Source organism: Alligator sinensis, unplaced genomic scaffold, assembly GCF_000455745.1.
Source record: "Alligator sinensis unplaced genomic scaffold, ASM45574v1 scaffold519_1, whole genome shotgun sequence".
Taxonomy (NCBI): Eukaryota; Metazoa; Chordata; order Crocodylia; family Alligatoridae; genus Alligator; species Alligator sinensis.
In genome coordinates this window covers 183,767-210,728 of record NW_005842187.1, presented here as the reverse complement: position 1 = coordinate 210,728, position 26,962 = coordinate 183,767, and the positions used below count along the sequence as shown (strand labels likewise).

Genomic DNA, 26,962 nt, shown 5'->3' with positions numbered 1-26,962 from the left:
ATTCCTGCTTTCCAAGAGTCATGTGTCTTGGTTCTGACTGAATCTGCGTTGTCCAGTTGTGGGCCCATAAGGAAACCAGCTTGAACATATTCAATTGTCTCTGTGGGGCTCATCTTCCTCCACTTGCAGTGGCTGGTAAGTGGTAGTGAGCCACAAAAAGTAAATGTTGGAACACGGGGAAATTATACGGGAATCCAGAAATAGAAAACAACTATAATAGGCATAGTCATGACATCCCTCAGTGCGCCACTGGTGCCAGAACAGAATTATTCTTTGCATCAGGAATAGGATGACTCTCACTCTCTTTTTTCTTTTCTTTTTTTACATAACTGCTTCTGCAGAAGTAAGCATCTGCCTGTCCTAAAAGCAGAATTAAAAAACTACTTGTACAGTTGAGTGACGGCTTCTCTTTGGCTTGTTAGCCCTTCAAATGCTCAAGCAAGTGAGTGGACTTGCTGAGATGTGCACGGTAGAGCACACATGCTGGAGAAGTCTACTTGGGAATGGTAGGGAAAAGACTGGTAGCTAGAGAAGCCCAAAACACAATACACACGGAGGAGAATGGATCTCCTGTTTCTCCGTTAGAAGGTGTTTCCTGCAGGGGATGATGTGAAGAATTCTGCCCAAGAACATGTGCTTCTCTTTGGGATTAAAATGTCTTATCTACACTGTTTCTATCATGCCCCCTCCAACACCATCACAGGCTGCAAAGTTCAGATGAAGAATGATTTTTCCCCAAAGTTGGGTGAGATGTTCAGATCCAAGATTTTAGCCTGGAACCATTTTAAACTGATCACTTTTCAGCCCAAATTATCCATTAATCATCCTCTAGGCTCAAGAATATAAAAGAGGAGGAGGACTGCAACTTTCTCTCAGATACTGCAGCTGCCACTGATGTTCGGAAACTCTTGGCATCTGAATCCAAACATAGCCAGACCAGCTGTTTGTCAAGCCCAGATGAAGGCCAAGCTCTTCAACTGTGCAACTCATCAATCACCAGGATTTTGTGGAATTTTATGCAGGCCATAGAAGGTCCCACCATTCGCCACCCCCTCCTTTGTTCTCTTTATGCAAATACATTAAAGGATATCCATATGCATGGGAATACATTATGCGGAGAATGTAACAACATTGGTCCCTGAACTGCATGAAAAATGAAGGTTGTGGATAAATGAGTGTCTACGTGATGTAATTGGCCGGTTTACGCCCATCTCCTGAATGGGTAGCGTTTGCCAAGCTGCAGTGTTAGAGCTGGTGAGACAGGAATGTAAATCAAGATTCCCTCGTAAAGTTACGTAAACTTATATTAATGTCATTTTTAGATTAACATTTACATGGAAGAGAACACTGGAAGGTTTCATTGTTTACATGCATTATGTAAATTGATTTAAATTTTCTGGTTTACACACACTTATTTACAAGGTGTTTACTGATTACAAACCAATGTACACTGCTAGTTTACATGCATAATGTAAACTATGGAAATTGCATTTTTTTCACATGCAGTGCTATGCGGATTCCCATTACTTATTCTACACAGAGTCAACAAGAGCCTCTTTTCATCTCTTCTCCCTCTGTCCTTCAGCTGCTATATTACCTCTTCTAAAAAGCCTCACCTCTGACTAAGAAACATAAAATGTGATGTCCCCTTTAAACAGACAGAGTAAAACCTTAATATGAAAACCTAGTCTTTGTCAGAATTTCAGCAGAACTAAAAAGCTGAAGCCAAGCAAAGACAAAAAAACAGACTGAGACTATCCATTCATACCAGGAAATGGTCTTTTTAATACTATAGTTCACAATATATCTTTGGAGGTGGACAGCATCTAACCTGCTACAGCAGACAGAAACCTTAGGGGTGGGCGGGGGGACATGACACAATAACTGGCCTGCACAGTTACTCCACGTGATTGGCAAGTGCCAATCTTGGCCATCCAAATAGTTTTGGCTGAATGTGAGCATTCTCCCAGCAAAGATGTGCTTGCATTGCTGTGCCATCATCATTACTGTGCTTCCTTGCATGCCATAGAGGAACCAGCTCCCACAACTCTCTTGTGAAGTGCGCTATGGTTCTTTGTGTCCGTTGCAAGGAACGTGTCTGTATCTCTAGATGAATTGTGGGAAGGGTTGTGGAGGACTAACAGAACTCAAATAGTTTAGCCTGCAAAGCCAGCAAGTTCTAAGCCAAGTTAAAGTACAGTCCAGACACCAACCTCTGCCCCAGCTAGGGAAGCTAGTTGTGTTTAAACACTTCAGAGGTCAGAGGCTCTGTTTAGACCACTGGAGCAAGATAAGTCTGGAATCTGGGTATGTCTATGCAGTATAGACATACCCTAAGATAGGACATGGCAGTTGGGGATGAGACTTTCAGGTGGTGTCATAAAGTAGGAACTGCATCCAACTCTCAACATGTAACAGGGCAAGGGAGCCAATGAAGTAGGTAGGTATGGGGTACTTTCTAACCTACCAGTTTGAGAGGGTCCAAACTTTTGTCCTGGAGTTTCAGATCAAATTAAAGTCCACTTCTTTTCAACATGTCTGAATCCCTCCCATTGCCTTGTGCTGTGCTGCAGCGGATGAGGAATCGATGAGGTCAGGAACATGGAACAGGACAGACCTCAGGGTGAGATGTGGTTATTTAGGCATGGGCAGGAGCCTGGGGTGTTGTTGGTGTCAAACGTTACTATTGAAGAATGACAGTGTTATCCTTCCTGCAGCTTGCTCAGGGAGCAGCAATGCCACAGGCACTCATGTGACAGGGAAGTGACCAAAAAAAAGGGAAGGTGTCTGAACTGACAAGCATTATCTTGCAGACTTGCCTGGGGTGTGTATATTCTCAGCAGAGCAGAGTCTGCATTTTATAGTCACCCTTTAATGACTCTTGCAAATCCAGATGGTTTGTGTACAGGAGTGAAAATGAAACCTATGGTGGAGTGGGAATGGGCACGCTCTGACAGAGTGAACTGAAGCCAGAGCTACAGCTCTGTCCTATCACGCACCCATAACCCATGTGAAAAAAATGATGCTCAATTCTTATTTATACTGAGGCCCTTTTACACTACCCTGACACTCATAAGGGAAGTAGACTATATTTCCCCCCCTATGTTATGACCCCTTTGCAGTGCCAGGAGCACACAGAAGGGTCCGACTTTACACGTGAATCAAGTTCTTGGTGCTCTGATGCTTATCTCTATGAAAGGACACAAAGCTGACTACTTGGATGGGTCATTGCTCTCCTATCCTAGACATCCACATACTTCCTAAATCCATGCTTGATGCTGCAAATTAAGGACAGAATTGCCTCATCCTCATGTGGCACGTTTCAGGCAAAAACTTCCCAATGTTTTACAAAGCTGGGTATCACTAACTCTTTAATGTGCCAGACCATGGTCTTAGATGGGCTGTCAACAATGGAGGATGAATCTACATCTTACGCTTTGAAAAGCATGAGCTTCTACTTCTTGAGATAAAAGCGGTAGCAGACTTCTCATCAACCTCTCTCTGTGGTCCTGTTACCACTAGAGGCAGATGGAGTGCCATGTGGACTGGCGGCATGCTACATATGGATAGGAAACACGAGGCATAGAGCAGTAAGGTGACTCACCTAACATTACTTACAATAGGTAGTCAATTTTTTTGTTCTATTTTCAGTAAAATCTGTGTTGTGCTAGACTTTCTGACATATAAGAAAGGATAGCCACTGTCATGAGGAACTTGGGACTCTGAAGGTGGATGGACAGGCAAATAGGAAGAGGTAAGAGAAGAGGAACAATAACAAGGATTTTTTTCTGGGCAAATCAGCAACTATAGACAGCACAGTAGAAGCAGGTTTAAGGAAAGATTGAAAAAAGGAGAGGAGAAGGGCTTTGGGGATGAGTTTGGGTATGTCAGATCATGCATGTGCATACGGGGATGAAATGGATGAACAGAGACATTAAGCCATGGTTGCAGTAGGAATACTTTTCACACAAGTATACTGAAAGCACTGAAAACACCCACCCCAATGAGCTATGTTAGTTAAAACACCATATCGCTGGTCTTAGCTGAGGGCTTCTGCTTGTGCAGCTAGATCACGGAGAGATCATGCTTCATACTGCAACTGCTACGGCTGCACTGGCAAGTGTCTGCAGTATAGACATCACATCACTAGACTCAGAAAGGCTGGAAATGTTGGTGGACTACAGGGGGCAGGGGGAGCAATGGGAAGCTGAACACTAGAGGGGTTAAGATTTGTTCATGATGGACACATGGTTGTGTTGCCAGAGCAGTAAAGGGGTCTTGTTATACCTCAAGAGAGACAAACTGAAGTCTTATTCCCCCTTCCAATAGGCCCAGCTGTAAAAGGAGCACTTGGTCCTTCAGGATGGATAGTCAAAGTCTATGCCATGCCTTAATCCTGATACACCAATAGGCTCCTGGACATTTCTCCATGAAAGAGGTAGAAGCCATGTGACACTTTTGGTAAATAGTTTCTTTGCCTATCTTAAAAAAAAAAAAGTCATTTCAAGAAGACCACTGCTCTTTGCCAGTTCATTTAAATATTGGCGAATAGTTAACTCTGGTAAGCCAGAGTTTAAATTTGGTGCATTCAAGAGAACCAGAAAAGAGATTCCAAAAGTAGAGACATGACAAATATGAATGGGTCAAAAAGATGGCAAAATTGTGAGTAGGACTCAGTCTTTTTTTCCAGACACTCATGCACTGGCCAAAATAGTCAGGCCAGGGATTCAAGTTCCTATCCAATTTCAGAAATACTGAGCACATGCCACACTCCCATCAAACTACTGGGCTACCATCCTGGGAAGTGTTGGCCACTCTCTCATCTGTCTCTCAGTGTGGTTTTACTCTTTGGCAGCCCTAGAGCATTGAGATGAGTGTCAATAGTTAAACCAATGTGACACATGGATTGTGACACATGGCATGTGTGTCTAGCTTGTGGCTACTCATTTGTGATTTGGCAAACCACTTAAACTTTTCTGAGGTGCTTTTGTGAGAGAGAATATCTTTCTATACAGTGGGTGCATCTACACATGCAATTAGTGCACATGAATAAGCTCTGGAGTTTTTTGCTCCCAGGTATGCTGTTTGAAAAATTAGCTCTGGACTTTATTGATGCACAGCCTGTGAAGCCCGGTCAGAACAGCCATGGCTGGCTGGGGCCCCAGAGGTCAGCCTGCCAGCCCAGGGCTGCTCCAATTGGGCTCAACATGTTGCAGAGGGGCTGGCTGGGGCACAAGGGTGCTTCAGCATGGGGCTAGCCAGTCTGCAGCCCCTGCACTGAGGCACCCTTGTGCCTCAGCCAGCAGGCCAGGATCTACACATGCACCACTGCATGTGAAAAAAAAATCTGCAGCAGGATAGTACTTGTATTTACAAGTTTCCTCACAGCAAAGTACAAATACTACCCTGCTATGCAGTGTATCAGTTTTGTGTGCCACAATAGGGGCACACGTGTAGATGCTGAGATGTTTACTGCACAGATAATTAGTCAACGGTGTGCTAAATGTTTCATGTAGACGTGCCCTGTTTCATTTTGTTTCCTCCAAGGGAAATTTAAGTATAAAATCTATATATTTCTAAGTCAATTGGAGCCCATGCTACATGAACAATAAAGATCATTCTTTCACTGTAATTCACTGAGAGCTAGACACATCTCAGACCTCAAGGTTTTTCATTTGTCTTCTTAACCTAGAATGGGCATTTATCCTGTGATTTCTAAAATCACAGCTATGCTCACTATAACCACTAAGGACAGGTGAGATTCTCTGTAGTAATTCTGTCTATTGGCACAGAGATCATGGCCAAGGTGGATGGTGAGCTATGGTCACTTAAAGTGACTATCTCATCCTGGACCGCTACAGAACCACATATCCAAAGCTCTCAGAGCATCTTATGGAAATGTAATGAATTAAGTCTCATAATTCTAGGCAACTATTGTTATCTCCTTTTTACAGAAATAGAAACTGAGTCACAAAGAAATCAAATGACTTGGCCAAAGGCAATACTGTAAGTCTGTGACACAACTATGCATGAGAACCTATATTTCTTCTAGTCTTAGGGCTGAACTTTATGCCAGGTTTCCTTTCACCATACTAACTAAACTTTCTTCATGGTTAGGCTGTGGGCATGTTAAGTTCATCATATATTGTCTTGAAGAATATTGTCTTATTATTTCCTTTTATTCCCCCGTCTGGAGCCAAGATGATGACTCCTAGGTGCAATAATTAATAGCAACAGTAATCATATCAACAACAATAATAATAATTGTAATATCCAGGCAGCCCACAGTACCCATCGTCTCATCTCCATCACAATGACAGTGCATACGACAGTGATCATGTCAGCATTTCCTACCTCCAAACCCTACTATAAAGCAGTTTCATTATCATGAGGCAAGCCTGATAAATGCTCATTCTTCATCTACTGACTTTATCCATGCTGTCCATGACTCAATGCTATCCATTTCCCCCCAGCTTCTCGCTACCTCCTAAGACCATGTCTATGGCAAACTTGAACTGAGAGGCATAAAGCAAATAATCATGTCAGTGTTATGGGAAAATCACCCTAAAATCTTCTGGACTGTAGTAAACAGAAAACCATTCTCCCAACCTACAGAATATCATAGGGAATTATATCCCCGTGGATGCAGGAGCCTGGTTTAAATGGTATCAGCAGTTATTCTGTTTTTGCATAATTCTCCATCAGTAAATACTCTGGTTAGTGAAAGCAGTCAATGGAAAAGGAGTAAGGCGTTTAGCCTTCTGCCAATGGATGTGTGAACTTCAGCTGTGGCAGAAAGAAAGAGGCGGAAGGGTTGTTTTTGTAAGGCTGGTTGCAAACACTTGAAAATGCTGTATTTTACTGTATGTTGCTGTGTAACATTGGCAGTGGCTTTATCTCTGCGGGTTTTTAATGTAAATGACACGGTTGTAATGTGCTGTGTCCATGTTTCCTCACAGCAAGACACTCTGGGGAAATCACCACTAAACAAGTTACAGTGTTCCAATTAGGGATGGGTGAGGTCCTTTTGCCTAATTCCAAATCCATTCAAAGTTCACAAGATGCAATGACTGATTCAAATTCTAACATTATCTGGCATTGGAGAAGCTGTGGAGAAAGGAGCGGTGGTGTCAAACCTGATGACAAAGGCAACAGAGATTGGGAAACAAGAAGTGCAAAGAGGTAAAATTTGAATGCGCCACACACCCCTCCACCCCACCATGCCAGCTCAGCCCAACTTCTAAGGGAGGGTCTTCTGTGTTTAACGCAGAGCACTGGCATCCCCCTGGACTCACATGAGTATGAGTAATTGAGGGTCGTCCTTTGAGAGAAAAGTTAGCTTTAAATAGCAATTAAATAATATGCAAACTTCAGCTAGCTCAGAAGTCATTTGCTGAGCCCACAAAACAGCATTCGTCCGCCCAAAATTCCAGCAAAGCAAAATGTTCTGGGTGGCTCGAGGGCTGTGAGTCAGATCCTTAGCTGGTACAGACTGGCAAGACTCCACAATTTGAAGAACACTATGCTGCCTTACGCTACTTGAAGATGTAGTAACGTGGGCCAGAATTTCCTTTCTGATCAGCACCTGCTGTTGAGGCCACCTTTTCAAACAGAGCTCAGCACCCAGCCAAGCACTGGTGCAGACAGAAGTGCAGCTCCCTGCTGTAACTGCACTTCTGTAAGCGCACTTTGCAGGAAGTGTTATGAGTTATAGCGATCCCCCGGACCAAACAGAAGTTCACTGTTGGTTCTAGGGGGACGGGAATCTAGCTGTAGCCTGCCACCTGTTTCCCATAGCAATGACCCCTCCTCCCTGCAAGGCTGCAAAGTTTTCACAATGGGGCGGGGGAGGAGGAAGCGGAGGGAATTCAGTCTGGGGGTTTTTCAGCCCCTGCTAGAGGGTGGAGTGGGTGTATTGGAGACCCCCTGAGATGGGAGGTCTCCAATACACCCACCCCATGCCCCAACAGGGGCTGAAACCCCCTAGACTGAACTCCCTCCACTCCCTTTCCCCCCTCCCATTCAGAAAATAGCTAGGGGCTGGCAGGCAAGAAGACCGGAGTTACAGAAGACACTGTTTTGAAGTGTCTGCATCTCACCTGTCATGTAATGGAGTTCAGATTTTCACGGGATCAGCCATTTTTAAAGCTATCTGTAGCCATGCACTTGTGTTTGGTCACAGATATCAACTGCTTTCTGTGGCCAGATTGGACAAAAATTGTCACTTCTCTCTGCACGCTTAAATAATGTCTTTGTCCTGTTCCATCAATAGGGCTTTTTTTTTTTCCTTCTACTGACTTGAATGGGAACAGAATCCAGTCCAAGGGAAGCAAACTTTAAAAACTGCTCAGCTTCCAGCAGCTCCATCTGACATGTGACTGGATTGTCAAAAAAGCTCAGTTCCTTCCTAGATACCTGTATCACAGATGCATGAAAACCTGGACCTATGGTTTGGTATGCTCTGATTACTCATTCTGAAAATTTGCCCATAAGAAGATTATATATATCTCCTGGGGATCAAGGTAGGATGTATGGCCAAGCTGAGAATCCTCAAATAAACCTCCAAACTTTCTACATCCTTTCTTGACCCGTGACCTTCACTGAACAAAACTTTGGTATCAGCCTCAACTCTGAGCTCTTTATCTCGTGTTTCCTGAGCCTGTGAATCTGGATGTCCCTAACTACCCCTCTGTGCCTTTGTTTCTCAATTAAAGTGTTCATCTGGGTCTCCATCACCTCACAGCTGGCTTGACTGTGGCCTCCAAGCTTCAATCTGGCCACAATGTTGTTGCTCATTGGTACAAAGAAGCAGGGCAATATCAATTTTATTCTGCTAGATATTGCTGTCATAAATGCTTTAAAAATATAGACAGAGAAAGACAAGCAAATCTATTACTGCTCCTCACCTACTCCTTTTAAGAGCTGGTTTGAAATACTAGTATCGCACTTTTGTTAACCATATGTGAACTTGTGGTATCTCCCACAGGTTTGATTTCTCTTGCAACTCTCCTCCCTGCCGTTTCCAATCATTTCATTCACAACTGGTCTGTTCTTGGGGGAAAAAAAATCTTCTCCATTGCAACTCTTCCCATCACAAAAGTCCTCTCATCTCTTCCTATGTCCTTCAGTGGATTTCTACCTCATCTCATATATGATCTGATTATGTAATTCACTTCTTCTCGAGAAACCTTCTAATGCTGTCCCCATTACCACTCTTTTTTTCATTTTACATTATTTCATTTCATGACACTTTCTGCATAACACGTATATAATGCACTGCATATTTCTACTGAACTGGTCTGTGTATTTATTACAGGCATGCATGTGCATATGTATGTGTAAGCTATACTTGTGCATATGTGTGAGTGAGCAGAGTCATCACAGGCACAGTGGGATGCATTCTCCCTCCTGCTATAAACCAGTCTGTAGTGCAGAGGGCCATAAAATCTTCTTACCTGGTCAGGGGGGAATTTCCCTGGCATACAGTACTGCACTGGACATCATTTCATAGTTGTTAGGGGCTGGAAGGGACCTTACAGATCATCAGGTCCAGCCCTCCTGCACTTGGCAGGAAAGCCTGCTGGGGACATATATAGGTTCTCCATTGTGGGCCCTGATGTATTTAAGGGAATTGAAGGTGTTCCAGGAGCAGGAAAGAAATATATAGGGAAGGTTATAAAGGGGGCATGGGATGACATACAATGGAGGAGCATGGTCTGTTTCTTCCTCCACCACAAGTTCTAAGTAGGAAGGGCAGAACTATATCTTAAAGCTATCTGAGCTTCTACCCTGCTGTGAGCTGTGCCTTTTTTCCTGCTGTAGTTCCTGGAAGCACAGCAAGCAAGCTCAGCCAACATCCATACATTCATGTATATTTAGAAAGTGTGTTCATGTTACTATAGATCTGCAGATGTCTCTGGATCTGTGCCTGTAACAAAACAGTTCCTGTATGCACTCCTTTAAAAAAATCGTCTTTGTGCGTACACAGTTAAAATGAGTTATTGAACCATCTTTATGTCAGTGTTGCATTCCTACTTGTTTGCATAGGCATGCTTATAGGTGTTGTACCTAGTGGTATGCTAAGGCTTACAGAGGTATGTGGTGGATATGCCAGTGTTTAGAAGCACTGTCATCTCGCATGCTTTTTTAAAAAAAGTTTTATGGGATTTGGTCTTTTTTCCCCTAATGCCCCAGCTGCTGCAATCAAAAGATTGCACAAGAATCTCAGCTTTCATGTTAAAAAAAACCCAAAACGCAACAAAAAAAAAACCCCTAAGTTTCTAGCCATCTGTCTGCAAAGAAGAAGTTCTTGCAAATGTGATGTGTACAGCCTTGCAAATCAGGAAGCAAAAAGGAAGAAGCCCAACATCTCCTGTTCTGGTATTTAATATCATGATATTTAAGCTAATCTCATGATTTTACAGGCAGAAAACCGATTTGTGGGTTTTGTACGCGTTGGCAAGGCAATACTGCTAGAGGTAAATATCAGTATATGTGTATATTGCTGTGTGACACCCAGAGTACTGGTATTTATCTACACATGTATAGATATCAGCTTTTGCATGTATAAATAGACAGAGATGTCTGTGCAGAACCATAGATTTTTACTTAGGTTTGTGTGCTCATAGATTAACGTTGATGATTTTTTCCGGCAGATTAAATAACTCTCTCTCTTGCTCTCCCTCTCACTAACTCACTCACTTATTCTCACACACACACACACACACACACACACACACACACACACACACCTCTTGCTCTATCTTGATTGTATATCACCATGGTACCTGAATGCCTCCATCTCTTACATCAGAGCTTTACATCAACTATATCTAAGTCTTTTGAATCAATTGTCATGAACCAAAGGCGGCAGATAATCAAATGCTTTCAGGCTGAATGCGGACAATGGAGGTTATAAACTAATTATTAGAAAATATCTGAACTGCAGGGGACATATTAAAGCTCACCCTGCCTGCAAAAGCTATACGCACAACATGAAATCAACATACCTGTATATTTTATATCTGGTTGTAAATCCTTGACGATGTCTTTCCACAAAGGATAAGTAGCTCCGCGAGTGGTGGAAAGGCCCCCTGTCTGAAATAAGCCAATCAAATTCCTTGGAGACATGTTGGTTGGTAACAGCTGGTTCCTGGTGGGAGGGCTGTATTATTATATGGTCCCATATAAACAGGAAGTAGAGGAACTCAACAAGCCTCCAGTTCATGCTTTTCTGTCTGCCTTTTTCCTCTCATTCTTGCTCCATTCTGTGGAGTCCTGTAAAGAAAGAGAGGAAGGAGGAGGAGGAAAAAAAAAAAAAAAAGAGAGGGAGGGAGGGAGGAAGAAAGAAAGAGAGAAAGAAGTACTGGGTAAACATTGAATCATGGAAAAGTTTTAGGGTTTTCTTTTAATTATTTCAAAACCTGGCACAGCATCAAAATAAACTTAAAAACAGGGGTTGGATGCCTTCAGTCTATTTATACTATGGTTCAGGGTATCTGGTCGTGTTTCATTCTTGCAGGGAGCTGTGAGTCTATGGGGCTTTCATCTCTTCTGTCAGAGCATGCATTGCCCGCTGAAACAACGAGGCCACAACCCAGGCACACCACACCCTGACTTCCCAATGACTTCACTAAGGAAGTGCTCCACAATGCTGCAGAGGAGCGAGGAGGCTGGGCGCACAAGGTGGCCGTGCCCCAGGCTTCAATTACCCGTTTATTGTCCTTTTAATGTTGTGCCAGATAAATGTGTCTTCTGCTTTCATGTCTCTCTGATCTGTAATCCATACTCCATGCAATCTGAGCAATCTATAAAGACCCAGCTCTTACTTTAAAGGGTTGCCAAAAAAAGAAAGATATTAAAATAATTATCCAGTTTGCAGCAGAAAAGAAAAATCCTACAGAACTTTGAAGGATAAATATACTAAACAACTGGTTTGACAGAATAGGCCTTAATGGGTGGGAGTGAAGGGAATGCTACTGTTATTGTTATTTGTATTGCAGTATTACCTAGAGGTTGTGGCCTTATTGCATTAGACACTAGGTTTGCAAAGAGATGGTTTCTCTCCTAAAGAGCTTAAAGACTAAATAGACAAGACATAGGGTGCATCTACATGAGATGCTTTAATGAGCATTAGACTAATCTAATGCACAGTTAAGTATCACTGTCTACACACATGCAGTAGATTAGTCTAATATGCCATTTTCTAGTAGATACAGATACTAGAAATCATCACATTACACTAATGCACCAAAGTACATGTGTAGATGCTGACCAGGGGCAAATTGTTCCAGGTCAGCCTAGGCAGAAGTGGGCCACAGCGGGTAGGTAGAACTGTCCCAGCTCCATCGAATGCTGCCTCCCAGCCCTTTGGAGACTAGGTCCCTCCTGATGTCCATAGGGCTGAGAGCGCTGTCCCGGCAGCAAGGCAGCTGCCTCCCAGCCCCGTGAAGATGGGAACCAGGCCCCATGCCCCCTGACAGCCCCCTGGCTGGCACACTGTAAACCTGGAGGTCCTCCTGGCTGCTGCAGGGGGGCAGAGAAGGGCAGGAGCACCTCTAGAGTGAACTGCTCCCATCAGGTGCATGTTCAGATGTGTGCAGAGACACAGTTTAATGTGCCTGAATTTTCTGCGCAGAAAATTCAGGCGCATTAATTGCACGTGTAGATGCTCCCACTGAGCATCCCTAAGTAGCACTGAGCCACACTAAGTAGCACTGCAGTGAATTGTATACGTTTCCTCAGCACGTGGGCCTGACACCCTGAAATAAGATTATTTGGGTATCTGTAGTATGGTGCTGGGTGTGCACCAATAAGCTTTTTACCTGACATGCACTACTTTACATCCTCTGGTTTAGCAGACAGAGCAGGTCTGTTGTGCTTCCCCATTATATAGTCCTTTAGAGTAGACTTGCCCTCCTTGAACGAGAAGGGAAAGTGAATAAAATAACTTGCCAAGAGATACGCAGCAGACAAGTAAAAAAGGCATGAAAAGGGACCCCGATTTCATGACTCCTAAGCCAATGCCCCAGTCACTAGCTAATTCTGCTTTCATAGCTATACACTGCTTTGGCAAGGCTCCCTTTTGAAGGATGCTGAGCAAGTACATTGATGGAAGATGAATGGAGTTATCAACCCATTGCTAGCACAGTTTTAACCCTTCTGTTTCATGATAAAGATACAAGGAAGAGTATAGAGATGAATACCAAACTATACTGTCTATCACTACCTAAATATGTGTCTACACTGCAATGACAGTACTAGATACTGTACTTGACCTAGCTTTAAAACAGGCAAGATAGAGCACACTAACATCTGTACCACCATAGATAGATTCCTACTCCTACCCTACATTACACTATACTTCACTGGTTTCTATGACTTCAGTGTAGAAGAAATCAAATTCCTTGTATCCCAAATGAACAGGGTCTTGTGGAAGCAAGATGTATATGGGTGCACCTGTACCTAGATGTGTACGATTGTGATTGGGGCTCTTATATGTGTGCCCCACACATTTACAACATCCAGTGTCCACGTGCTGTTGTCTGTCTGCCTCGTGTGACTGTGCTTGTAAGATCCAAAGTGCCTGTGTACTATGTACATGTGAGTCCAGATTTATGAGATCACACAGGTGTTTGTGTGAGTGAGAGGAGGCTATGGCATGTGATTGTGAGCATACACGTGTTTTGTGAGGGTGTATAAATATACAGAGTGTGACTGCGGGTTGATGTGTTGGTGTGTGTGTGCGCTGGAGCATGTGGGTGTCTGCACGTGTGCACAGCATGTGTTTGCATTTCTATAGTGAGCTTAGAAGCACATTGGAAAATCTAATTGTTTCAACCTTTTTCAATCAGCTTTTAGAGGAAAATCAGAATTATATGAAATGCAATTAATATTGTCCCCTGATAGATTTCTTTGCTGGACAGGTATGGATCTCCTTCAAGTAGCCGGAATGGAACAGTTTTATTATATAGCTTTATGGACCTGAAAGAAGAGGAAGCCCTGTGTACTGTTTAAGTTACTGGACTGGAGACCTGCATTTAATTCCTGACGGTTCCATTGTCTCATTGGTTGACCTTGAAGTCATCCCTTTCCCTGCTCCACGATGTTAAATGTGAACCAGTATAATACTACAGTGATGAGGACCTTATAAGTACTTAGACTGCCAGGCATGCTAAAAACATGTTGCAGGACAGTCCACATGCCAAAGAGACTGCAAACTATGTAGATGGGCCTCAGAAAGGGGAGGGAGGGAAGCAGAGGCAGAGAGCGGTGAAGTGACTTGTTAGAGGTCACACAGAAGGATGGTGACAGAGTTGGAAATACAGCTTTGGTCTCATGTATGATTATGTATGATCTTTCAAACACTTGCTAAACATGCCTCTTTTGTGACATAGATGATAGTTAAAAATCAAGACAGATGGAGAAACAGAGGTGGGGGAGCAGCGGCTGTCAATGGCTACCACAGGTAGAGAGCATCTGTTTATGCATACAGCTATGTAGACATACATTAACAGGAAACAATCTTCGGTTCAAATAAAATATAAGAGAACAATTGCAGGTAGATGCTTGATTAAAAAAATGAAAATAGGTGAAGCTTAAATGAAATAGTCAGGTGTGATTATAAAAAAAAAAAGCAAATAGAAAGAATGTAGCTATTATCAAAGCAAACAGCATAATAGGGTATCCCTCCCATCCCAGCAAGACATACTGTACACTCCAGACAGCACAGAAACATGGTCTTTTAACTTGTGTTTTCCTGTTCTCCTCTCACTTATCTTCTTTGGTCCCATCAGTTCTCTTTCCAGGTTGTAGACAAAGCTGGTCAGTATTTCTTCTAAATTTTGATGAACTTTGGCAAAATATTCCCTTTCCCCATTCTTGTTTCACTGTTCCTCCTAACCCTGCTAATAAAGCATCTTCAGGCAGGAATCTCATCTTCCTACAGCACCCAGTATGGGTCTTTTTGAGCACTGACCACAATAAGAATCAAAAGAAAGATGAACAAATTGTCCCATGGCTTCATGGGATTAAATGTTGGAGGGTGGATGAGAAGAATTTAGGCATTCCTAGCTATCTTTTGGCCAAGGGGTCAGAGTCGGGATTAGAGCTCAGAAGCATAAAGCAGCCCTTCTCTGTACAGCACAGATCCCTGTTTCTTCACATTGCGCTCTGTGAGAATATATACAGCACCATCCCTCTCCATTAGTTGAGTATATGCATTAGAGTCCAATAACGATCAGCTGTACTGCACACACAGTCCCAAGTATCCCTTTTGTCTGTTCATTAGACCCCTTAGTAATTGCCACCCTCATTAGCTGTCCTGAATCAGTTTTCCTTTAAGCATGCTGACTTCTATTGAATTCCTATTGTAAGGAGACAATGGCGTTAAGTATCAAGGTAGAGCAATGCCTTACCTCCAATTCCCTATCCAGTTCAATTGTACTCTGAAACACTAAGTGGGAGGAATATAATAGGTCTTAGCAAAATCACCAGTCTATGATCTCACATAAGGATGGTATTGACAGCCTCTGTTCACCAAAGATGGCACTCCTAAGGAGCCATCCTTAGCCTCCCCAAATTCCTAAACATGTATCCATAAGACCATCTAGTCATCACTTTCCAAACTAATCAGCATAGGAGCTATATTCCAGATGGTCAGAAGAAGCAGATGTCTTGGCTTTTAAAGTGGACTGGAAGTAAAAGTGGGAAGAATGGGAGCAGCTCTTGGGTCAAAAGAAGAAGAGAAAACAGGACTTCCACTACCAGCCTGGACAACTATATCACAATCAAGTTAAATTTTTTATTACTGTCTCCCCCCAACCCATAACTGCTGCGGAGATGTTGCTTGTCATTAAACATTAATACATACCAAAAGGCTAGTCCCTGTGGAACCTGTAAAACCTACTAAGTGGGATTATTTTGTGTTTAAGGCAATATTGCGAGGTCTATTAAATCCAATGGCTAACAGCCTCAAATTTCAAATTACTCTGTTATGGCATTCTGGAACTGCACTGATGCTGTAGATAGTTTCATAGTTGGTAGGGTTGGAAGGGACCTGAGCCGATCATCAAGTCCGACCCCCTGCCATGGCAGGAAAGGATGTTGGGGTCAAACGACCCTGGCAAGGTGTTCATCCAGCCTCCTCTTAAAGACCCCCAGGGTAGGAGCCAGCACCACTTCTCTTGGAAGTTGGTTCCAGATCCTAGCCACCCTGATGGTGAAGTAGCGCCTCCTGATGTCTAGTCTGAATCTACCCTCTGCCAGCTTGTGACCGTTATTTCTAGTCACTCCTGGTAGTGCTCGGGGGAACAGAGACTCCCCCAATGCCTGCTGGTTCCCCCTGACCAGTTTGTAAACAGCCACCAGATCCCCCCTCAGCCTTCTCTTGTGGAGGCTGACCAGGTTCAGGTCCCTCAGCCTCTCCTTGTAGGGCCTGCCCTGCTGCCCTCTGATCATGCGGGTGGCCCTCCTCTGCACCCTCTCCATGCTGGCCACATCCCTCCTGAAGTGCAGTGCCCAGAACTGGATGCAGTACTCCAGCCGCAGCCTGACCAGTGTCGCGTAGAGGGGGAGGATCACCTCCTTGGACCTGCTCATGATGCATCTGTGGTTGCACGACAAATTCCTGACTGCGTCCCCACACTGCTGGCCCACGTTCATTTTGGCATCAATAATGAGTCCAAGATCCTTTTCTGCCTCTGCACTGACGAGAAGGGATTTCACCAGACTGTAGGTCTGATGGTTCTTCCTCCCCAGGTGCAGCACCTTGCACTTGTCAGTGTTTAAACCCATCCTGTTCTCATTCGCCCACCCCTGTAACCTGTCTAGGTTTGATTGCAGCCTATTCCTCCCTTCTAGCATGCCCACATCCCCCCACATCTTAGTGTTGTCTGCGAATTTGAACAGGGTGCTTTTTACACCCTTGTCCAAGTCGCTGATGAAGATGTTGAACAGCGCAGGCCCAAGGACCGAGCCCTGGGGGACCCCACTGCCCACATCCCTCCAGGTCGAAAATGACCCGTCCCCCACCACTCTCTGGGTGCGGCCCTGCAGCCAGTTAGCGACCCATCTGACTGTGTAGGTGTCGACGTCTCAGTCCTCTAGTTTTTTAATGAGAATGGGGTGAGAGACAGTGTGGAAGGCTTTCCTAAAGTCCAGAAAGACTATGCCCACTGCTACCCCTGCGTCTAAGGATTTTGTGACCTGGTCATAGAAAGCCACCAGGTTGGTCTGACAGGACCTGCCTCTAATGAACCCATGCTGGTTGCCCCTAAGCATAATCTCCCCTGCTGTCCCCTAGCGAACATGCACCAGGATAACTCTCTCAAAAAGCTTACCCAGGACCGAGGTAAGACTGACTGGTCTATAGTTTCCTGGGTCCCCCTTTTTCCCTTTTTTGAAAATGGGAACCACGTTGGCCCTTTTCCAGTCCTCTGGCACCACACCAGAGCACCATGAGTGCTTGTAAAGCTCATAGATCTTCCAAGAAAGTTTGCAAAGGGGAGGAAAGGGTGAGATAAGGAACAGGAGATTTGCAGATGTCTATCCCTGTCTTGGAGTCCCAAATATTACGACACTTGGCACAAGAACAGTCTTAGGATGGAGGATGATTATGCATTTTAAGTACTGGAAAGGGAGTCAACACATAAGATTCAGTTTCCAGTTCTTCCACAGAAACTTGGTGGGTCAACTCACGTAAAAAGTCTCCATCTCCCATTTGTATCCTGGAGACAACATCATTTCCCCTCCTACTCTTTACTTGATTGGTCTATTCGAACTGTAACTCCTGGGTCTATGTGTTTGTACAACACCAAGTAAACCACATTACTATATTGTCTGGAATCTCTAGGCACTACCTTAATATGAATACTGAATTATGGGCACAATAATAACTAGCACAAACAAGGGGTGATCCCTTGTGTATAATACTACAGTAGAAATATTAACAAATCCAGTATCGGTCAGGTGCATCCTACAGGAGATATCATGATGCATTGGTCCAGTGCATTGTGAGTTCATCTTGTTAAGTTGGAACATGCACAATGTATCAACACCACGTTCCTTAACAAACCTGAATCGGAGGTGAGCTGGGGAAGTGAGCCAGAATTAGAGTTAACAAGCAATCACCAGATGGACAGCAAAGTTGTGGGACTGACTCTCACTTATGCTAGTCGCTTTATACAAATTTGACAACATAAGGGGATCTTAACAAAGGTATAAATAGAGATCTACGTTTAGTGTAAATCAAGATTTGTCAGAATGTTCCTTGCCTTTTAATTCTTTTGGAATTCTGGATTTTAGAAGCAAAACTATGCAAATACTTTGTCTTTAAGTACAAATGATTTCTAGTTGAATGTACACTTCATTTCACCATGGCTGATAGCCATGAGTTTTTAATACATAATTTGGGCAACACTTACATTGCCATAAGGCACACCTGTAATCCAGGAGTTCAAATAGTTAAAACATTAATTAAAGCTCTTCCCAGTGAGGTAGGTAAGCACCACAATTTCCCTTTATTTCTGGAACATAAGGAGGAGTTCGGTCTGGACTTGGCCACTCAAAAGACAATCGCTGTAAAATGTGAGAGATGAATCTCAGTGTAAGATAGGCAGAGCAATATTATTTTGTGTAGAGCAAAAAACTGACTTGCTCTAAATCAACTGCAGAGAGAGAAGTAAAATCCAGGAATCCTGACTCCAAGGTGTCTGTTTTAAATACTATACTACCCTCGCCCTTTTCGGACTTTCAACAAGACCTCTGTTCTAACCTCGACACCTCACATTTATCCCTTATATTAGATTCAAATTTATCTCACCAGGCCCAATGTTTTCTCAGGCTCATCGCTGTAAACTATTTCCATCAGAAATGCAGACTCAGGAAAGAGAAATTACAGAGCACATTATTTGCAGCAAAGAAATGAGTCCCCTATCTCTTTAAGCTTCATGCACCAATAATTCTTTCCCGCGTCCCACATTTGATTCTTGGCAGGTTGCAAGAGGTTTTTGCTTGCTGCAGTTTACCAGAGGGAAGAGACGAACAATTGCTATTTGTATCTGAAACGCTTTTGTGCTGCGGCAGCTTTGCAACCTGCTTTAAGATGCTGATGAATTAGTAAAGGACAGAAGTGTCAAGGGAGAGATGAGACAGCTCATGTTAGTTTAGGGTTTAGCCTTGCCAAGTGTTGAGCACTCTGAACTCATTTCAGTCAAGATCTCTAAATCCATGCTTAACTTTAATCCTGGAAAGAATCCAAGTAAAATTCCATTAAACTACTTGCATGCTTAAAGTTGGGTGTGTGCTCACCTTGTAAAACTGAACCCTCAATGAACTGTCTAGGGTGGAAACATGCCACTCCCCTGCTCCTGGTTGCAATTAGAGCTGCCCAACTCTGTGTCCTAAAGAATAAATAAGTTATCAAAGATGACCATATAGGTCAACTGGTAACTGGTAAGATCTACAACAGAAGGAAGGAAGTTGCAATCCAGCTGTTGTGTTGAATCTAAGAGTGGCCATGCTGTGTTACAAATGTAAAGTCTCTGGAGACGCAATTTGTCACCTTCTAAAAGCAGAAGATGACAATAGCACCATTCAACAGTTTTACATGGTGAGGGGTGAATTTAAAAAAAAAAAATCACAACAATTCGACTATCCATGTAGCTTTTCAATGCTGAACCAGTAATAGGAAGAGAAGGTTTTTTTCTGGATTTTCAAAAAAAAAAATTGTGCATGGGACTGCAACATGCAGATGCAGCAATACTAACCTCTTTCAGACACTCTGTTCCACTCAGTTGTGCTGAAAACAAATTGGAAGTAGTAAACATTCACTCTGGTGTTTCAAAATGAAGTAGCTTTGAAATTTTCCACCAATGTATTTAAAAATTTCAAAACCTTTAGAAGGTCAAACTGGATGGTAATGGAGGGATGGGGGTGGGGAAGGGGGTATGACTGCTAAAAAATGGACTGGCTTGTTCTTCTTCTGGTTAGAGAAGGACAAGGAGTTAAAAATATATGGCCCATTGCTTCTCCAGGCAAAGCTACTGCTGCTTGGATAATGACAGCCCTGGCTGCCAGGATGAAAAGCCTCATTTAACTCAACACTTCCTGACAGTACCAGGTTCGGTCACCATTCATGCTGGACAATGCAAACAGATCCAGAAGCAGATGAGGAGAGGAGGGGAAAAAGAGCCTGGTTTGTTGTCTGGTGTGAGTTCTGGCCCAGGGCTGATCCACCTTTCCTATTACAGGAAATGACTGAATAATTTGCAATGGCTATGAAGTTTCCATATGCATTTAGACTCAAGGACTACTGCAGCCACTACCTTTATTCAATAGTTTTGTCAGTCATTCATGAAATGAGATGAGGAATTTTAAATTCTTTTTTTAATTGAGACCTTCCACAGAAGGAACACAGGCATATTTTAGTCCATGCGGACTAGGCAATTAAGTGTTATGGGTCCACGCTCAATATTCCAGGGAGTATTGATCAGCATTGATTGACTGCAACAGGCATTGTGTATTTTACATCAAGGGCTGCAACGCGTCTATATAGAAATACTGTCAGTGTTTAGGTACAATGGTGTGATGGATAGGCCATTGGGCTAGGACTCGGGAGACCACAGTTAAACCGCTTACTGGGTCACAAGCTTTCTATATGGCCCTGGGCAATATCCTCTCTGTACTTCAAGCCTCATCTGTAAAAGGAAAACATTGCTCTCCCCTCCTCAGAAGGGTACTGTACAGCTGACTACGTTAAAGACTGTAAGGCACTTGGATAGTACAGTAATGGAGACCATGCAAGTACAGCCATGCACTGATTTCATAGTGCAGCGGCTTTAATGAGAAAAAAATTCTGTTCAGGTAAAATAGAACATAAAATATTTTACCTTCAAAAAACCCCAACATTACAATTAATTCAACTGGAAACTTTCCATTCAAACCCTGAACAAAGTATTGTCACTTCAAGCACTGGGAAGAAAAAATCAAGGAAACAAAATCTAAGTTCACAACACTGGCAGACAAGGAGAATTCCTCCTCCTGCATCCAAGAGCTCAGGGCAGACTCCATGTGGTCGACCCCGTGGTTCAACTCCTTCCCCTCTTTGAGGGGATATGAACCTTTATCTTCCACATTTCAGCGCAGTACCTAATCACCAGGCTATAGTATATTCTGGGGTGGGGAATCACTGTCAGTCTCTCCTGTTAATATTGTTTTACTTTTATAAGCAAACATTCACTGATACATGGAGCCTGGACGTCCACCTTCCACAAGAGCTGCCAAACTACCAAGCTAAAGGGACCTTCTTTCTCACTCTCTGAGTAAAAGACTATGTATTTTATGCAAAGTGGAACAACTCCAACAGGGAGGGACTGAGGTAGCCCCATCCGAGAAGACCCTGTATTAAGCTGGTTAAGGCACTTTCCTGTATAGGAGGAGACATGGGTCAAATTCTGTCAATCGGACAAGGGTACTTGAACCACAGTTGTCTAGACTTCAGTGAGTTCTCTCTCTCTGAGCGTTTGGGGGAAGAAGGAAAAAAACTACAACCATCCCCTTTTTAATATATCCTCTCCCTCATTTTTCCCATCTGGAAATTTTGACGTCGGCAACCATAATTTGCATATTGTTTTAGAATGACTGACGTTTCATTTTTTTGGCACATTTACGATTTGCTAGGGAAAAAATACCCATCTACCTGAGCATACAAGTAGCATTAAGCTTCATTTTGTAGATGAAGATATAGTAATGCAGAGGACTACAGTGCGGAGCCATTTCTCATTGGTGAGCACTTACTCATATGAATAATCGTAATGAAGTAAATACAGTAGATAAAGATTCCTCTACAACATTTGCCTCTCTGGGAGATACCAATTCTTGACATCTTTGGAATTCGAGTCATTCACTTAGGTGCCTATATACTGACAGAGGTTCCTGGTGTTAATCACCCCAGTCTGAAGAGCTGGGTCTTAATGACTTGTACAAAATAACACCGCTGCGGCAGCAGAGTCTGAAATAGAAGCCAGAAATACTGACGGCCAGTTTCCTTTTCTAACCACAGGCCCACACTGCTTAAATTACTGCTTTCAGTATTACACGGTCTGATTTAAAGCCCATTGAAATCAATAAGACTCGGTTTAGGTCTAATTGCAAATGTCTAGTACGATATCATATTAACCCTTAAAACTGAACTGCGCATTAAATTAAAAGCTCAGATTAATTTAGGACTTAAAAGGGTTATTTAATTACTAGGAGGAAAAAAGCAGCTGCTACATTTTCTATACACCTGAAAGGATGAACAGGTTAAAAAGGTGGGGAGATGGGAGACTTTCTGACCATGGTGGCCCTAATTTCATTACTCCAAGAAGCCGGTATCTAATCTACCTGGCAAGCCGCATTCATCTTTGCCTTTTAAGGGCCAATGTATGGGTTATAGACCCCAAAGGAAGGACATATAGAAAAACATTTGCCCTTTTACTTATCAATACAAATCTAACAGAGGAAATTTGTTATGAAACAAGCTCCAAATGAAAGACAAGATGTGAAAGATCTGAAAAAAACCCGAGGACATTCAGAATCTGAATAGGAATCCACATTTCACAGCGACTCCCCCCTCTTTATAAAGGCCCGAACTAGAGAACTGATCCTGCAATATGGACTGTGTAGTAATAGAAGGTGTGCAGCCCTTTTTACACTTTTTGATCGGGACCCAAATCAGCCAGAACTGAACATGCCTAATCTTTAGGCTGTTTTGATACCCAGATAATAGGCCCATTGTTAGCTGTGATTTTAATTTGTTTTCTCCTTTGAACTTGGTCTGCTCTGTGATGAATCCATCTTCTGGGCACTTGGTGTAATTCAATACCTGAACTGTGCAACTTGCCGAAATACATTTGTGGTCAATTTTTTTCAGAGAAGAGTTTTCCATTGGAAAAAAGCACATCCATTGAAATCAAAACATTCCCTGGGAATATGCAAATTTTGACAAATTCTATGATGAGAGAAAGTCAAAACAAATCATTTTGATTTTTTTTTCTCTTTCCATTTCAATAAAGCTGAAATGTTTCATTTTGATACAGTAAAAAGATTTTTTTTCAACATTATCATTTCATTTCATTCTGTTTTGACTTTGCTATTGTACTGAATATTAATTTCATTTGATAATATATTTTAAATATATTATATATATTCTATACAATAGTTCTAGTATAAATATAATTAGATTTTATACATAATATAACTATTTTAAGGTCAAAGGTATATTAAACGGCACTATGATAGTTTCAAGGTTATTAAATGGCATGTGTTGATGGTCTTGAATAATTTATTTTGGAATTTTAATTTCATAGCAAACTTTTGACGTTTCTGATTCAGGATACAAAAAAGATATCAAAACCAACAGACTTTCCTGTGAAACAGGCATTCCATTTTCCAAGCATCCCTTATTGTTCCTGATCTAGGAGCTTACAGCATCCTCATCATCTTTTGTACAGCATGAAACATGCTTGATTGCTCAGTAAAAAGTATTCATGGTTTTATGGGGTAGAATCTATATGTCGGTAAAACTTTCATAAGTCGAAGTGATTAAGGATTTTAAGTCCCATTGACTTTCACTGAGAAGACTTCTCAATCACTTAGGCAGTTTTGAAAATTGTGCCCTGCATCTTTTTGGTTTAATTTCCACACCACGATTCTGCTTCTCAGCACAGGCACATTGATACAAGTGAGTTTACATTGTCCTGTCTGCGTAGGTGGAGGCGAAAGCAGAGCTGGAAAAAAGGACAGCAGAGAAGCAAAAGGGAAGGAGAGAGCAGCAAACTCAGAGCAGAGATTGTAATGAGGCGACTATATTGATCCTTCATTTCAGAGATGAATATGTCCCCAACAGCTCCTGTGCGTTTACTGCAGTTCAGTAAGAGATTGAGGGCACCAGGGTCTTGGTACTGGGATCTATGCTCTTTAGTGCTGCCAGCATCTGTGTGCAGGGCTTGAATTGTGTGCAGACAAGGAGTCCATTTTAAATGTAAGTGTACTGTACAATGTATACAAAAGAGAGGGTGTTAATACAACATGAAGGGCTAAATTGTGCGTGGCACTGTGTGGATGTATTAGCAGGAAGAAAGAATACAGAGCATCCCTTCTTCTCAAAACACATAGCAGCAGCCATGAGATCTCCGGCACTACGATCTCCGGGCTGGGGGAAGCAGGGGAGGCAATGGTACTGAGGACGGATGGCCGTGCCTGTTCAGAGGACATGTTGCTGCTATGGCCACCCTCCTCCCCCACCCAACACCTCAGCACTAGAAGGGTTAAAGATATGATAAAGGCTGTCTTTAAGCTGCCAGCATGTTTGCCTTTGTCACAGAGAGGGCCCACATCCCACCCTAAACTTCTGTCTACACCTGTACATTTTTAGAAGGGAAGGATGAATTGGCTGGTGACCTCTCTGAGCCATGGGGTCAGCCATATCTGACCCTGATCACTTATCCTTTAGAATGGATGGAATAAGCCCTTTAAAGGTTTGGAGTACTAACTCCCTGCATGCTTGGGTCTTAAAGGGGAAACATGGTTTGGGGAGGTGCCAATCACTTGTAGCTCACCTCAGAGAGATGCTCAAACTTTGTCTTTGCAGGCACAGTTCCCCATTTGATCAACTCAGGCTTTAGTTGGCCTGTCTTTCTAGATTACAGTTTTTCCCCCAATGATGAATGCCACTGTAGTTAAGTTTTATACTAGGAGTCCCATCAGAACCTAATGTTTCTACTTGCTTGTAACTTTCCAAAACAAATTCCCCTCTTTAGTTGAAACTTTGAATGCTTGGCTTCAGGCCTAAGGGAATCATAACAGGAAAGTTTGAACAAAATCCATCAATCTTTTTTTTTTTTCTTGAGTCCTAAAAGAATGGTAAATATATAAGGAAAGACTATGTTTTGATGATAAAGTTTCTTATTTACTTGTGTTCTGATTGCATTCTCTTCCATTAGTAGATTAATGACACAGCAGCTCTGATCCTCTACCACTGTCAATAGCACTCATGCATGTAATCAGTTGAATATGATGGTCCCTGTATAAGAGAGTCTTAAAGACAATTGAGCTATTACTCATTACCACCCTGTGGTGCCCTCCAGGAGAGAACAGAACTGCCGCAAGACCGTGCTGTCCATCCCTACCAGATGCTACAAATCATTGACCCCTCATTGGCAGAGGAACTGTAAGCTGCTGACAGATCAAAAACAATCAGCATGGATACTTGACCTTTTCTCCATTGCCAGGAGGAAATTGTTGACCACAAAGAGGAGCAAACACCCTATACTGTGCCCAGACTCAAAGGAGAGGGGTCTGAGAAGGCTGAGGAACTCCACAATAGAAATGGTACTGCTTTACCACAACCTTTTCAATAACCTTCTCTCGCAAAGAAGATTAGTAACAGGAGACTGATTTGCTTGACTATCAGCATCTAAAAATTATTTCTGAGCTAGGTCCTCACAATCACTCCCTCATCAACACAGTAATGAACTGAATCAGGGGCCTTAAGAGCATGTTTTCTATAGCATGAGTTAAAAAGCAAGAGTCTTTGCTGCGTGCTGGAACAGATTCACTTGGCCTGTAGATCAGGCACAAAAAAAGAACATGTAACACTGCCAATGTGATACAAAGCGACACAGAAAACTTCTAGTTAAGCTGGAGAAGATGAGGGTTAATGGTGGAAATGTACAGTAGGCAAAAAATGAGCTCAGAGGGAGATGGAAATGTGTAATGTTGAAAGGGAATATTTTAGGCTGGAGAGATGCTACTAAAGGAGTTACTCAGGGAATCAGCCTTGGGACCAATCTTCTTTTTAATGTTTCATTAATGGCCTTGGCATGGATACTAGGAGTGTATTGATGAAATTTGCTGATGACACAATGTTAGGTGGCATTGTCAATACAGAGGAGGATTGGGATATCATACAAAAAGAACTGGATGAATTTGAGGACTAGATTAATGGCAATGGAGTGAAATACAATAGCACAAAATGCAAGGTCATGCACTTGGGGCTTAATAATAGAATCTCCTGCTACATAAGCTTGGGACCTCATCAGCTGGAAATGAATGAGATGGAGAAGGCTTGGGTGTGCAAGTCAGTCTCAGTATGATGCCACTATAAAAAAGGGTAAATGCAGTCCGAGGATAAATCAGGAGAGGCATGTCAAGCAGAGATAGGAAAGTATCAGTGAAATATTGTGTTCTGTTCTGGTCACCCATGTTCCAAAAGATGAATGAAACATGGGCAAAGAAAACCTATTAGAGTGATCAGGGGAAGGCAGAGCCTGGTAGAAAAAAAATAGCTTATTTAGCCTAGCAAAAAAATGACTGAAAAAAAAATCACCACTCTCCCCTCTCCCCCACTCACACACCCCTCACACATTGGGGAGATACACACCAGGAAGGAAAAAGAACTATGTAAGCTAGAGGTCAATGTTGGCACAAGCACAAAAATGAATTTAGGCTGGAAATAAGAAAAAGGACCCAAATTTGTTCTTGAACAGCCTTTCAAAGGGAGTAGCAGGGCCATTTAGAAGAACCTCAATAAGTTTATGAAGCAGAGGATGTGATGTGGTGCCTGTCATAACAGAAAACTGGTCGTCTTGAGCCAGGCAGCATTTCCAGTCCTATGTTTCAGAGACCACTGCATTAAACTGGTGCCTTGTCCTACTGAAAGGAGAGGGAGTCATCTTCTCTCAGTAATCAAGAAGGATATATCTGTGCTGCTTTCCTGTTGAGCTACAGATAAATACTGACCAATCACTTCCCCCCAGTTCATTCCCATTCAGCCTGTGATCAAACTTAGAAAATGAGGCCATGTCTACAGATGCCTCCCTGCCAAATGGGGACCATCATTAAAAAGCATAGTCCCACCCACTTGTTCCCATTCATGGCCCCAAGGAGGAGAGACAAAGAGCCTGAACATGTCTGGTGACAC

At 42.7% G+C, this 26,962-nt stretch overlaps 1 protein-coding gene across 1 annotated transcript in view; it reads right to left on the bottom strand.

Annotated features, from left to right (window-relative positions):
- BRINP1 (BMP/retinoic acid inducible neural specific 1) overlaps window positions 1–26,962 on the bottom strand; it is a 93,984-nt gene that overhangs the window by 53,199 nt on the left and 13,823 nt on the right. The window contains exon 3 of the mRNA XM_014521147.2: window positions 11,010–11,277. Within this exon, the coding sequence (XP_014376633.1) occupies window positions 11,010–11,227 (218 nt within the window). The 5' untranslated portion in view covers window positions 11,228–11,277. The remainder of the gene's footprint in view (window positions 1–11,009; window positions 11,278–26,962) is intronic.